Source organism: Salvelinus namaycush, chromosome 23 (genome assembly GCF_016432855.1).
Source record: "Salvelinus namaycush isolate Seneca chromosome 23, SaNama_1.0, whole genome shotgun sequence".
NCBI lineage: Eukaryota > Metazoa > Chordata > Actinopteri > Salmoniformes > Salmonidae > Salvelinus > Salvelinus namaycush.
In genome coordinates, this window is record NC_052329.1 from 2,488,776 (window position 1) to 2,504,738 (window position 15,963).

A 15,963-nucleotide genomic window follows, 5' to 3' on the forward strand; every position below is an offset into this window, starting at 1 on the left:
CATTAAAATGCCTGATAAATATCTTAATAAACCACTCTGTAATATCAGTAAACATGTTGTTGAGATATAATGCTGGTTTTTATCTTACCTTGGCAGCTCCGATCTGTTCCTTCCTGAACTTCTCTAAAGGTGCAATTAGCACATCATCCGCATTCTGGATCTGCAACGCAAATACACAGATACATGGCGTTCAATCACGGGTTCAACAGTATCAAATTACAGTAAAATACACAGATACATGGCGTTCAATCACGGGTTCAACAGTATCAAATTACAGTAAAATACACAGATACATGGCGTTCAATCACAGCTTCAACAGTATCAAATTACAGTAAAATACACAGATACATGGCGTTCAATCACGGGTTCAACAGTATCAAATTACAGTAAAATACATGGCGTTCAATCACAGCTTCAACAGTATCAAATTACAGTAAAATACACAGATACACGGCGTTCAATCACGGGTTCAACAGTATCAAATTACAGTAAAATACATGGTGTTCAATCACAGCTTCAACAGTATCAAATTACAGTAAAATACACAGATACACGGCATTCAATCACGGCTTCAACAGTATCAAATTACAGTAAAATACACAGATACATGGCGTTTAATCAGGGCTTCAACAGTATTAAATTACAGTAAAATACACAGATACATGGCGTTTAATCAGGGCTTCAACAGTATTAAATTACAGTAAAATACACAGATACATGGCAGCGTCGTCCGGGTTAGGGGAGGGTTTGGCCCAGCGTCGTCTGGGTTAGGGGAGGGTTTGGCCCAGCGTCGTCCGGGTTATGTGAGGGTTTGGCCCAGCGTCGTACGGGTTAGGGGAGGGTTTGGCCCAGCGTCGTCCTGGTTAGGGGAGGGTTTGGCCCAGCGTCGTCCGGGTTAGGGGAGGGTTTGGCCCAGCGTCGTCCGGGTTAGGTGAGGGTTTGGCCCAGCGTCGTCCGGGTTAGGGGAGGGTTTGGCCCAGCGTCGTCCTGGTTAGGGGAGGGTTTGGCCCAGCGTCGTCCGGGTTATGTGAGGGTTTGGCCCAGGGTCGTCCGGGTTAGGGGAGGGTTTGGCCCAGCGTCGTCCGGGTTAGGGGGGGGTTTGGCCCACCGTCGTCCAGGTTAGGGGAGGGTTTGGCCCAGCGTCGTCCGGGTTAGGGGAGGGTTTGGCCCAGCGTCGTCCGGGTTAGGGGAGGGTTTGGCCGGGGGGCCTTAACTTGGCTCATCGCGCTCTAGCTACTCCTTGTGGCGGGCCGGGCGCCTGCAGGCTGACTGCAGTTGTCAGTTGAACAGTGTTTCCTCGGACACATTGGTGCGGCTGGCTTCCACGATAAGCCGGTGGGTGTTAAGTGGTTTCAGAGGATGCATGACTCAACCTTCGCCTCCCGAGCCCGTTGGGGAGTTGCAGCGATGAGACAAGATGGAAATTGGGGAGAAAAATGGGGTAAAATACCACAAATAAAAATGAAATCACTTCTACAGTATGCATTGCCACTGTAGTGAGAAGCAGTAGTAGAAATATTTTGAAAAATGGGGAAAAATGGTTCCAATCAATTTTGATATGGGCTGTAAAATCCTAGCTATTGTCAGACCTGTTTGAAATATAGCACAGAGTGGCAAGAGGTAGAGCTTTACAGCGGCAGTGACATACACATATATCAGACACTAGCGTCAACCAAACACAGATTAGTCTGGCTGGCTGGCAAGGTGCTTCATAGCCACTTTAAAAGCTGCTATCAGCCACAGCCTCATGTCCCTATTCCCTACAGTTTGCTACAGCAGGAAAATAATATTACAATTTAGAATTTTTATTTAACCTTTATTTAACTAGTCAAGTCAGTTTAGAATGTTTTTATTATTTTACAATGACGGCCTAACCCTCCCTTAACCCGGACGATGTTGGGCCAAACCCTCCCCTAACCCGGACGACGCTGGGCCAAACCCTCCCTTAACCCGGACGATGTTGGGCCAAACCCTCCCCTAACCCGGACGACGCTGGGCCAAACCCTCCCCTAACCCGGACGACGCTGGGCCAAACCCTCCCTTAACCCGGACGATGTTGGGCCAAACCCTCCCCTAACCCGGACGACGCTGGGCCAAACCCTCCCCTAACCCGGACGACGCTGGGCCAAACCCTCCCCTAACCCGGACGACGCTGGGCCAAACCCTCCCCTAACCCGGACGACGCTGGGCCAAACCCTCCCCTAACCCGGACGACGCTGGGCCAAACCCTCCCCTAACCCGGACGACGCTGGGCCAAACCCTCCCCTAACCCGGACGACGCTGGGCCAAACCCTCCCCTAACCCGGACGACGCTGGGCCAAACCCTCCCCTAACCCGGACGACGCTGGGCCAAACCCTCCCCTAACCCGGACGACGCTGGGCCAAACCCTCCCCTAACCCGGACGACGCTGGGCCAAACCCTCACATAACCCGGACGATGTTGGGCAAATTGTGTGCCGCCCTATGGAACTCCTGATCACGGCCGGTTGTGTCTCATTTCAGACACAGCCTCCCTGTCTCATTTCAGATACAGCCTCCCAGTCTCATTTCAGATACTGCCTCCCAGTATCATTTCAGATACAGTCTCCCAGTCTCATTTCAGATACAGCCTCCCTGTCTCATTTCAGATACAGCCTCCCAGTCTCATTTCAGATACAGCCTCCCAGTCTCATTTCAGATACAGCCTCCCAGTCTCATTTCAGATACAGCCTCCCAGTCTCATTTCAGATACAGTCTCCCAGTCTCATTTCAGATACAGCCTCCCAGTCTCATTTCAGATACAGCCTCCCTGTCTCATTTCAGACACAGCCTCCCAGTCTCATTTCAGATACAGCCTCCCTGTCTCATTTCAGATACAGCCTCCCTGTCTCATTTCAGATACAGCCTCCCAGTCTCATTTCAGATACAGCCTCCCAGTCTCATTTCAGATACAGTCTCCCAGTCTCATTTCAGATACAGCCTCCCAGTCTCATTTCAGATACAGCCTCCCAGTCTCATTTCAGATACAGCCTCCCAGTCTCATTTCAGATACAGCCTCCCTGTCTCATTTCAGTAACAGCCTCCCAGTCTCATTTCAGATACAGCCTCCCTGTCTCATTTCAGACACAGCCTCCCAGTCTCATTTCAGATACAGCCTCCCTGTCTCATTTCAGATACAGCCTCCCTGTCTCATTTCAGATACAGCCTCCCAGTCTCATTTCAGATACAGCCTCCCAGTCTCATTTCAGATACAGTCTCCCAGTCTCATTTCAGATACAGCCTCCCTGTCTCATTTCAGATACAGCCTCCCAGTCTCATTTCAGATACAGCCTCCCAGTCTCATTTCAGATACAGTCTCCCAGTCTCATTTCAGATACAGCCTCCCTGTCTCATTTCAGACACAGCCTCCCAGTCTCATTTCAGATACAGCCTCCCAGTCTCATTTCAGATACAGTCTCCCAGTCTCATTTCAGATACAGCCTCCCTGTCTTATTTCAGATACAGCCTCCCAGTCTCATTTCAGATACAGCCTCCCAGTCTCATTTCAGATACAGCCTCCCAGTCTCATTTCAGATACAGCCTCCCAGTCTCATTTCAGATACAGCCTCCCAGTCTCATTTCAGATACAGTCTCCCAGTCTCATTTCAGATACAGCCTCCCTGTCTCATTTCAGATACAGCCTCCCAGTCTCATTTCAGATACAGCCTCCCAGTCTCATTTCAGATACAGTCTCCCAGTCTCATTTCAGATACAGCCTCCCTGTCTCATTTCAGACACAGCCTCCCAGTCTCATTTCAGATACAGCCTCCCAGTCTCATTTCAGATACAGTCTCCCAGTCTCATTTCAGATACAGCCTCCCTGTCTCATTTCAGATACAGCCTCCCAGTCTCATTTCAGATACAGCCTCCCAGTCTCATTTCAGACACAGCCTCCCAGTCTCATTTCAGATACAGCCTCCCAGTCTCATTTCAGATACAGCCTCCCAGTCTCATTTCAGACACAGCCTCCCAGTCTCATTTCAGATACAGCCTCCCAGTCTCATTTCAGATACAGTCTCCCAGTCTCATTTCAGATACAGCCTCCCTGTCTCATTTCAGATACAGCCTCCCAGTCTCATTTCAGATACAGCCTCCCAGTCTCATTTCAGATATGGCCTCCCAGTCTCATTTCAGACACAGCCTCCCAGTCTCATATCAGACACAGCCTCCCAGTCTCATTTCAGACACAGCCTCCCAGTCTCATTTCAGATACAGCCTCCCTGTCTCATATCAGACACAGTCTCCCAGTCTCATTTCAGATACAGCCTCCCAGTCTCATTTCAGATACAGCCTCCCAGTCTCATTTCAGACACAGCCTCCCAGTCTCATTTCAGACACAGCCTCCCAGTCTCATTTCAGACACAGCCTCCCAGTCTCATTTCAGATACAGCCTCCCAGTCTCATTTCAGACACAGCCTCCCAGTCTCATTTCAGACACAGCCTCCCAGTCTCATTTCAGACACAGCCTCCCAGTCTCATTTCAGACACAGCCTCCCAGTCTCATTTCAGACACAGCCTCCCAGTCTCATATCAGACACAGCCTCCCAGTCTCATATCAGACACAGCCTCCCAGTCTCATTTCAGACACAGCCTCCCAGTCTCATTTCAGACACAGCCTCCCAGTCTCATATCAGACACAGCCTCCCAGTCTCATATCAGACACAGCCTCCCAGTCTCATTTCAGACACAGCCTCCCAGTCTCATATCAGACACAGCCTCCCAGTCTCATTTCAGACACAGCCTCCCAGTCTCATTTCAAATACAGCCTCCCAGTCTCATTTCAGATACAGCCTCCCAGTCTCATTTCAGATACAGCCTCCCAGTCTCATATCAGACACAGCCTCCCAGTCTCATTTCAGACACAGCCTCCCAGTCTCATTTCAGATACAGCCTCCCAGTCTCATTTCAGACACAGCCTCCCAGTCTCATTTCAGATACAGCCTCCCAGTCTCATATCAGACACAGCCTCCCAGTCTCATTTCAGATACAGCCTCCCAGTCTCATTTCAGATACAGCCTCCCAGTCTCATATCAGACACAGCCTCCCAGTCTCATTTCAGACACAGCCTCCCAGTCTCATATCAGACACAGCCTCCCAGTCTCATTTCAGATACAGCCTCCCAGTCTCATTTCAGACACAGCCTCCCTGTCTCATTTCAGATACAGTCTCCCAGTCTCATTTCAGATACAGCCTCCCAGTCTCATTTCAGACACAGCCTCCCAGTCTCATTTCAGATACAGCCTCCCAGTCTCATTTCAGACACAGCCTCCCAGTCTCATTTCAGATACAGCCTCCCAGTCTCATTTCAGACACAGCCTCCCAGTCTCATTTCAGATACAGCCTCCCAGTCTCATTTCAGACACAGCCTCCCAGTCTCATATCAGACACAGCCTCCCAGTCTCATTTCAGACACAGCCTCCCAGTCTCATATCAGACACAGCCTCCCAGTCTCATTTCAGATACAGCCTCCCAGTCTCATTTCAGACACAGCCTCCCTGTCTCATTTCAGATACAGTCTCCCAGTCTCATTTCAGATACAGCCTCCCAGTCTCATTTCAGACACAGCCTCCCAGTCTCATTTCAGATACAGCCTCCCAGTCTCATTTCAGACACAGCCTCCCAGTCTCATTTCAGATACAGCCTCCCAGTCTCATTTCAGACACAGCCTCCCAGTCTCATTTCAGATACAGCCTCCCAGTCTCATTTCAGACACAGCCTCCCAGTCTCATTTCAGATACAGCCTCCCAGTCTCATTTCAGACACAGCCTCCCAGTCTCATTTCAGATACAGCCTCCCAGTCTCATTTCAGACACAGCCTCCCAGTCTCGTTTCAGATACAGCCTCCCAGTCTCATTTCAGACACAGCCTCCCAGTCTCATTTCAGATACAGCCTCCCAGTCTCATTTCAGACACAGCCTCCCAGTCTCATTTCAGATACAGCCTCCCAGTCTCATTTCAGATACAGCCTCCCAGTCTCATTTCAGATACAGTCTCCCAGTCTCATTTCAGATACAGCCTCCCAGTCTCATTTCAGACACAGCCTCCCAGTCTCATTTCAGACACAGCCTCCCAGTCTCATTTCAGATACAGCCTCCCAGTCTCATTTCAAGCCAGAGGAAGATAAGAGACATATAGATTACAGATTGTGTTCCAACCCCAACCTGGCCAGGCACTGGGGCACTGGGGTTACTGGGGTTACTGGGGTTGGGGAAGAGTTTCAGAGGTGCACCATTAAGGTTTCAAGGCCTTTCCTGTCGAAACTATATGCCTTTCATCAGGCCGGTAACATCCGGTGACATGACACACACACACACACACACACACACACACACACACACACACACACACACACACACACACACACACACACACACACACACACACACACACACACACACACACACACACACACACACACACACACACACACACACACTGGGAGGGGTGACATGGCACTGGGTTTGATTTGTGTTATTCTGCTGCTTCCGTGATAAACTCTAATTCTAGACACCAGTCTGTTCATTACTACAGCTGTAATACCAGCTGTAATACCAGCTCTCATTCTAGACAGGAGTCTGTTCATTACTACAGCTGTAATACCAGCTGTAATACCAGCTCTCATTCTAGACAGGAGTCTGTTCATTACTACAGCTGTAATACCAGCTCTCATTCTAGACAGGAGTCTGTTCATTACTACAGCTGTAAAACCAGCTCTCATTCTAGACACCAGTCTGTTCATTACTACAGCTGTAATACCAGCTGTAATACCAGCTCTCATTCTAGACAGGAGCCTGTTCATTACTACAGCTGTAATACCAGCTCTCATTCTAGACAGGAGTCTGTTCATTACTACAGCTGTAATACCAGCTGTAATACCAGCTCTCATTCTAGACAGGAGTCTGTTCATTACTACAGCTGTAATACCAGCTGTAATACCAGCTCTCATTCTAGACAGGAGCCTGTTCATTACTACAGCTGTAATACCAGCTGTAATACCAGCTCTCATTCTAGACAGGAGTCTGTTCATTACTACAGCTGTAATACCAGCTGTAATACCAGCTCTCATTCTAGACAGGAGTCTGTTCATTACTACAGCTGTAATACCAGCTGTAATACCAGCTCTCATTCTAGACAGGAGTCTGTTCATTACTACAGCTGTAAAACCAGCTCTCATTCTAGACACCAGTCTGTTCATTACTAGAGCTGTAATACCAGCTGTAATACCAGCTCTCATTCTAGACAGGAGCCTGTTCATTACTACAGCTGTAATACCAGCTCTCATTCTAGACAGGAGTCTGTTCATTACTACAGCTGTAATACCAGCTGTAATACCAGCTCTCATTCTAGACAGGAGTCTGTTCATTACTACAGCTGCAATACCAGCTCTCATTCTAGACAGGAGTGTCTTCATTACTACAGCTGTAATACCAGCTGTAATACCAGCTCTCATTCTAGACAGGAGTCTGTTCATTACTACAGCTGTAATACCAGCTGTAATAACCGGCTCTCATTCTAGACAGAAGTCTGTTCATTACTACAGCTGTAATACCAGCTGTAATACCAGCTCTCATTCTAGACAGGAGTCTGTTCATTACTACAGCTGTAATACCAGCTGTAATAGCAGATCTCATTCTAAACAGGAGTCTGTTCATTACTACAGCTGTAATACCAGCTGTAATACCAGCTCTCATTCTAGACAGGAGTCTGTTCATTACTACAGCTGTAATACCAGCTCTCATTCTAGACAGGAGTCTGTTCATTACTACAGCTGTAATACCAGCTGTAATACCAGCTCTCATTCTAGACAGGAGTCTGTTCATTACTACAGCTGTAATACCAGCTCTCATTCTAGACAGGAGTCTGTTCATTACTACAGCTGTAATACCAGCTGTAATATCAGCTCTCATTCTAGACAGGAGTCTGTTCATTACTACAGCGGTAATACCAGCTCTCATTCTAGACAGGAGTCTGTTCATTACTACAGCTGTAATACCAGCTGTAATATCAGCTCTCATTCTAGACAGGAGTCTGTTCATTACTACAGCTGTAATACCAGCTCTCATTCTAGACAGGAGTCTGTTCATTACTACAGCTGTAATACCAGCTGTAAAACCAGCTCTCATTCTAGACAGGAGTCTGTTCATTACTACAGCTGTAATACCAGCTGTAATATCAGCTCTCATTCTAGACAGGAGTCTGTTCATTACTACAGCTGTAATACCAGCTGTAATACCAGCTCTCATTCTAGACAGGAGCCTGTTCATTACTACAGCTGTAATACCAGCTGTAATACCAGCTCTCATTCTAGACAGGAGTCTGTTCATTACTACAGCTGTAATACCAGCTGTAATACCAGCTCTCATTCTAGACAGGAGTCTGTTCATTACTACAGCTGTAATACCAGCTGTAATACCAGCTCTCATTCTAGACAAGAGTCTGTTCATTACTACAGCTGTAATACCAGCTGTAATACCAGCTCTCATTCTAGACAGGAGTCTGTTCATTACTACAGCTGTAAAACCAGCTCTCATTCTACACAGGAGTCTGTTCATTACTACAGCTGTAATACCAGCTGTAATACCAGCTCTCATTCTAGACAGGAGTCTGTTCATTACTACAGCTGTAATACCAGCTGTAATACCAGCTCTCATTCTAGACAGGAGTCTGTTCATTACTACAGCTGTAATACCAGCTGTAATACCAGCTCTCATTCTAGACAGGAGTCTGTTCATTACTACAGCTGTAATACCAGCTCTCATTCTAGACAGGAGTCTGTTCATTACTACAGCTGTAATACCAGCTCTCATTCTAGACAGGAGTCTGTTCATTACTACAGCTGTAATACCAGCTGTAATACCAGCTCTCATTCTAGACAGGAGTCTGTTCATTACTACAGCTGTAATACCAGCTGTAATACCAGCTCTCATTCTAGACAGGAGTCTGTTCATTACTACAGCTGTAATACCAGCTGTAATACCAGCTCTCATTCTAGACAGGAGTCTGTTCATTACTACAGCTGTAATACCAGCTGTAATACCAGCTCTCATTCTAGACAGGAGTCTGTTCATTACTACAGCTGTAATACCAGCTCTCATTCTAGAAGGTAACTAACATGTTTCTTGAAAGGGCAAAACTCTTATCAGAAGCCCTCTATCTAGATGCCTTTCTAAATGACGTGTCAATACTGGCTGGCCTCAGCAACCCTCAACAACACTCTGTCTCATCAGGATTAAACCCTCAACAACACTCTGTCTCATCAGGATTAAACCCTCAACAACACTCTGTCTCATCAGGATTAAACCCTCAGCAACATTCTGTCTCAACAGGATTAAACCCTCAACAACACTCTGTCTCATCAGGATTAAACCCTCAGCAACACTCTGTCTCAACAGGATTAAACCCTCAACAACACTCTGTCTCATCAGGATTAAACCCTCAGCAACATTCTGTCTCATCAGGATTAAACCCTCAACAACACTCTGTCTCATCAGGATTAAACCCTCAACAACACTCTGTCTCATCAGGATTAAACCCTCAGCAACATTCTGTCTCATCAGGATTAAACCCTCAACAACACTCTGTCTCATCAGGATTAAAACTTCTTGCGACTACAGGGGGTGCTGTTCCGAATTAGCATTTTGTCGTCTCCAAATTAAACTGCCTAGTACTCAATTCTTGCTCGTACAATATGCATATTATTAATTCTATTGGAAAGAAAACACTTTCTAGTTTCATACAAAGTTGGAATGATGTCTGTGGGTGACCCAGAACTCTTTCTACAGCGAAATCCATGACAGACAGTGAAAGGTCTGAGAGCGAAGCTCTGGTTTCAGATCAGTTTTTAAGGTCTCTGTCTATCCTATGGAACGACACGAACTGCACCCGCCTTCCCCTGGATGTCAGTAACCAATGAGAAGTGGAATGGGCCTTCTCCGTAGCTCTCAGAGGTTATAAAAGACCAAGGAGTGAGAGTAGCCCCCCTTTCGACGCTCGCCCTTACGCAGGAAGGGACCTCCGGACGCCATTTTCACAGGCTCGGTTATCAACTTGAAATGTATCCGTCTGTAATTTAATTCGATATAGGACTTAGAAACATCATAAGGTAGTTAATTTAAACCGTTTTATAGGAAATTATATCCGTTTAGTGCGATTTTGAGGAATTTCTTTGTTGTGCACTCTGAAACTTTGGACACGTTTTGGGGTCCCGTTCGATCGTTAGTGGATATTTCGAAGGACAGAGGACATCTATCGACCAAAAGACGTTTATAACATAGAAAGGATACATTGCCCAAGAATATGATGGAAGAACAGCTCATAGTAAGCAATATTTAATATGATAAATTGTTGTTCTGTCGAAATATTTTAAACGCATATTTCGCCATTTTGTTTGGTGTAGCTTCACTTGGCGAACCCTGTATTGAAAAGTAAGGATAATTTTACAAATGTAAATCAGCGGTTGCATTAAGAACTAATTTGTCTTTCGATTCCTGTCAACCCTGTATTTTTTAGTCAAGTATATGATTAGCTTTCAATTAAACTAGATCACTCTGATAGATGACGTCAGACATATTGAGGCTTGATTTCCTAGTATTTTTATTGTGTAACCACGGTTTTGTATGGCTAAATATGCACCTTTTCGAACAAACTGTATATGTATGTTGTAAAATGATGTTACAGGAGTGTCATCGGAAGAATTCTGAGAAGGTTAGTGAAAAAATTAATATCTTTTGGCGATGTTGACGTTATAGCGCTCTTTGGCTGGAATCGATGCTCTGGTAACGTTTGCACATGTAGTATGCTAACTTATCGATTTATTGTGTTTTCGCTGAAAAACGCTTAGAAAATCTGAAATATGGTCTGAAATCACAAGAACTGGGTCTTTCCATTGCTATGCTTTGTCTATTTTTATGAAATGTTTTATGATGAGTAAATTGGTCATACACGTTGCTCTATCTAGTAATTCTAGTCGATTTGTGATGGTCGGTGCAATTGTAAACTGTGATTTCTACCTGAAATATGCACTTTTTTCTAACAAAAACTATCCTATACCATGAATATGTTATCAGACTGTCATCTGATGGTTTTTTTTATAGGTTATTGGCTATCAATATCTTAGTTGAGCCGAATTGGTGATAGCACCTGAAGGAGTAAGAAACTGATGGAGTTAGAATAGTGGTGTATTTTGCTAACGTGTTTAGCTAATAGATTTACATATTTTGTCTTCCCTGTAAAACATTTTAAAAATCTGAAATGGTGGCTTTATTCACAAGATCTGTATCTTTCATCTGGTGTCTTGGACTTGTGATTTAATGATATTTAGATGCTACTATCTACTTGTGAAGCTATGCTAGCTATGCTAATCAGTGTGTGGGGGGTGGGGGGTGCTCCCGGATCCGGGATTGATACTCGAGAAAGGTTAAACCCTCAACAACACTCTGTCTCATCAGGATTAAACCCTCAACAACACTCTGTCTCATCAGGATTAAACCCTCAGCAACATTCTGTCTCAACAGGATTAAACCCTCAACAACACTCTGTCTCATCAGGATTAAACCCTCAACAACACTCTGACTCAACAGGATTAAACCCTCAGCAACACTCTGTCTCATCAGGATTAAACCCTCAACAACACTCTGTCTCATCAGGATTAAACTCTCAACAACACTCTGTCTCATCAGGATTAAACCCTCAGCAACATTCTGTCTCAACAGGATTAAACCCTCAACAACACTCTGTCTCATCAGGATTAAACCCTCAACAACACTCTGTCTCAACAGGATTAAACCCTCAGGTAACACTCTGTCTCAACAGGATTAAACCCTCAACAACACTCTGTCTCATCATGATTAAACCCTCAACAACACTCTGTCTCATCAGGATTAAACCCTCAACAACACTCTGTCTCATCAGGATTAAACCCTCAGCAACATTCTGTCTCAACAGGATTAAACCCTCAACAACACTCTGTCTCATCAGGATTAAACCCTCAACAACACTCTGTCTCATCAGGATTAAACCCTCAACAACACTCTGTCTCATCAGGATTAAACCCTCAGCAACACTCTGTCTCATCAGGATTAAACCCTCAACAACACTCTGTCTCATCAGGATTAAACCCTCAACAACACTCTGTCTCATCAGGATTAAACCCTCAACAACACTCTGTCTCATCAGGATTAAACCCTCAACAACACTCTGTCTCATCAGGATTAAACCCTCAGCAACACTCTGTCTCAACAGGATTAAACCCTCAGCAACACTCTGTCTCATCAGGATTAAACCCTCAGCAACCCTCAGCAACATTCTGACTCATCAGGATTAAACCCTCAACAACACTCTGTCTCATCAGGATTAAACCCTCAACAACACTCTGTCTCATCAGGATTAAACCCTCAACAACACTCTGTCTCATCAGGATTAAACCCTCAACAACATTCTGTCTCATCAGGATTAAACCCTCAACAACACTCTGTCTCATCAGGATTAAACCCTCAACAACACTCTGTCTCATCAGGATTAAACCCTCAACAACACTCTGTCTCAACATGATTAAACCCTCAACAAAACTCTGTCTCAACAAAATTAAACCCTCAGCAATTTAAGAAAACAGAAAACACTTTTAAATAGCAACCAGGCATCCTCTACTGACGGGAAGAGGTCAATCTCCTTCCAGGATACCCGGGCCAGGTCGATTAGAAAGGCCTGCTCGCAGAAGTGTTTTAGGGTGCGTTTGACAGTGATGAGGGCTGGTTGTTTGACCGCGGACCCATTAAGCACGCAGGCAATGAGGCAGTGATCGCTGAGATCCTGGTCGAAGACAGCAGAGGTGTATTTAGAGGGCAAATTGGTCAGGATGATATCTATGAGGGTGCCCATGTTTACGGATTTGGGGTTGTACCTGGCAGGTTCCTTTATAATTTGTGTGAGATTGAGGACATCGTGCTTCTACACCTGCATTGCTTGCTGTTTGGGGTTTTAAGCTGGGTTTCTGTACAGCACTTTGTGACATCAGCTGATGTAAGAAGGGCTTTATAAATACATTTGATTGATCTAGCTTAGACTGTCCGACGGCCCGGGGTGTTAAGACTCATGGTTGACAGCCACCAGTTAAAGTGAGAATGGATGAGCATCAATACTGCCCTCATCATACAGTAACACTGGGTATAATACAATTCCCCATTTCTACACGGTGACCTTTAAAAAGAGGCAGTGAAAGACTGACGGTTACATCGGTGAGTTTCAGTGCTTAATGGCTCCAGTGGGACGAATGCAGCTGTGAGAACAGCTTTCACTTTAGTGAACAGATTTCCAGTTAAAGTCAGAGTGTGTCTGGGATGACCGTCGTTACAGTAGCACCTGGAGCTGTTCTGTCTGGAACTCTCTAAACTCACCCACCTAACAACATGTAATAAATAACACTTTCATCAGAACCATGGAATGATGGAGCAAATCACAAAGTACTGAAATACAGGAAGAAAAACTATTGGCGATAGTAACAGACCAGAGTGGAACATTGGGGATAGTAACAGACCAGAGGGGAACATTGGGGATAGTAACAGACCAGAGTGGAACATTGGGGATAGTAACAGACCAGAGTGGAACATTGTGGATAGTAACAGACCAGAGTGGAACATTGTGGATAGTAACAGACCAGAGTGGAACATTGGGGATAGTAACAGACCAGAGTGGAACATTGGGGATAGTAACAGACCAGAGGGGAACATTGGGGATAGTAACAGGCCAGAGTGGAACATTGGGGATAGTAACAGACCAGAGGGGAACATTGGGGATAGTAACAGACCAGAGTGGAACATTGGCGATAGTAACAGACCAGAGTGGAACATTGGGGATAGTAACAGACCAGAGTAGAACATTGGGGATAGTAACAGACCAGAGGGGAACATTGGGGATAGTAACAGGCCAGAGTGGAACATTGGGGATAGTAACAGACCAGAGGGGAACATTGGGGATAGTAACAGACCAGAGTGGAACATTGGGGATAGTAACAGACCAGAGTGGAACATTGGGGATAGTAACAGACCAGAGTGGAACATTGGGGATAGTAACAGACCAGAGGGGAACATTGGGGATAGTAACAGACCAGAGTGGAACATTGGGGATAGTAACAGACCAGAGTGGAACATTGGGGATAGTAACAGACCAGAGGGGAACATTGGGGATAGTAACAGACCAGAGTGGAACATTGGGGATAGTAACAGACCAGAGTGGAACATTGGGGATAGTAACAGACCAGAGTGGAACATTGGGGATAGTAACAGACCAGAGGGGAACATTGGCGATAGTAACAGACCAGAGTGGAACATTGGGGATAGTAACAGACCAGAGTGGAACATTGGCAATAGTAACAGACCAGAGGGGAACATTGGGGATAGTAACAGACCAGAGTAGAACATTGGGGATAGTAACAGACCAGAGTAGAACATTGGGGATAGTAACAGACCAGAGTGGAACATTGGGGATAGTAACAGACCAGAGTAGAACATTGGGGATAGTAACAGACCAGAGTGGAACATTGGGGATAGTAACAGACCAGAGTAGAACATTGGGGATAGTAACAGACCAGAGTAGAACATTGGGGATAGTAACAGACCAGAGTAGAACATTGGGGATAGTAACAGACCAGAGTGGAACATTGGGGATAGTAACAGACCAGAGTGGAACATTGGGGATAGTAACAGGCCAGAGTAGAACATTGGGGATAGTAACAGACCAGAGTGGAACATTGGGGATAGTAACAGACCAGAGGGGAACATTGGGGATAGTAACAGGCCAGAGTGGAACATTGAGGATAGTAACAGACCAGAGGGGAACATTGGGGATAGTAACAGACCAGAGTGGAACATTGGGGATAGTAACAGGCCAGAGTGGAACATTGGGGATAGTAACAGACCAGAGTGGAACATTGGGGATAGTAACAGGCCAGAGTAGAACATTGGGGATAGTAACAGACCAGAGTGGAACATTGGGGATAGTAACAGGCCAGAGTGGAACATTGGGGATAGTAACAGACCAGAGTGGAACATTGGGGATAGTAACAGACCAGAGGGGAACATTGGGGATAGTAACAGACCAGAGTAGAACATTGGGGATAGTAACAGACCAGAGTGGAACATTGGGGATAGTAACAGGCCAGAGTGGAACATTGGGGATAGTAACAGACCAGAGTGGAACATTGGGGATAGTAACAGACCAGAGGGGAACATTGGGGATAGTAACAGGCCAGAGTGGAACATTGGGGATAGTAACAGACCAGAGTGGAACATTGGGGATAGTAACAGACCAGAGTGGAACATTGGGGATAGTAACAGACCAGAGTAGAACATCGGGGATAGTAACAGACCAGAGTGGAACATTGGGGATAGTAACAGACCAGAGTGGAACATTGGGGATAGTAACAGACCAGAGTGGAACATTGGGGATAGTAACAGACCAGAGTAGAACATTGGGGATAGTAACAGACCAGAGTGGAACATTGGGGATAGTAACAGACCAGAGTGGAACATTGGGGATAGTAACAGACCAGAGTGGAACATTGGGGATAGTAACAGACCAGAGTGGAACATTGGGGATAGTAACAGACCAGAGTGGAACATTGGGGATAGTACAGACCAGAGTAGAACATTGGGGATAGTAAACAGACCAGAGTGGAACATTGGGGATAGTAAACAGGCCAGAGTGGAACATTGGGGATAGTAACAGACCAGAGTAGAACATTGGGGATAGTAACAGACCAGAGTGGAACATTGGGGATAGTAACAGACCAGAGTGGAACATTGGGGATAGTAACAGACCAGAGTAGAACATTGGGGATAGTAACAGGCCAGAGTAGAACATTGGGGATAGTAACAGACCAGAGGGGAACATTGGGGATAGTAACAGACCAGAGTGGAACATTGGGGATAGTAACAGACAAGAGTAGAACAT

At 45.7% G+C, this 15,963-nt stretch overlaps 1 protein-coding gene across 1 annotated transcript in view; it reads right to left on the minus strand.

The window, feature by feature from the left end:
* The window catches only part of LOC120018024 (rho GTPase-activating protein 42-like), a 97,468-nt gene that overhangs the window by 1,409 nt on the left and 80,096 nt on the right, over positions 1-15,963 (minus strand). Inside the window, exon 4 of the mRNA XM_038960978.1 lies at positions 1-160. This exon is cut by the window's left edge and continues 1,409 nt beyond it. Coding sequence (XP_038816906.1) covers positions 80-160 — 81 coding nt within the window. The 3' untranslated portion in view covers positions 1-79. The remainder of the gene's footprint in view (positions 161-15,963) is intronic.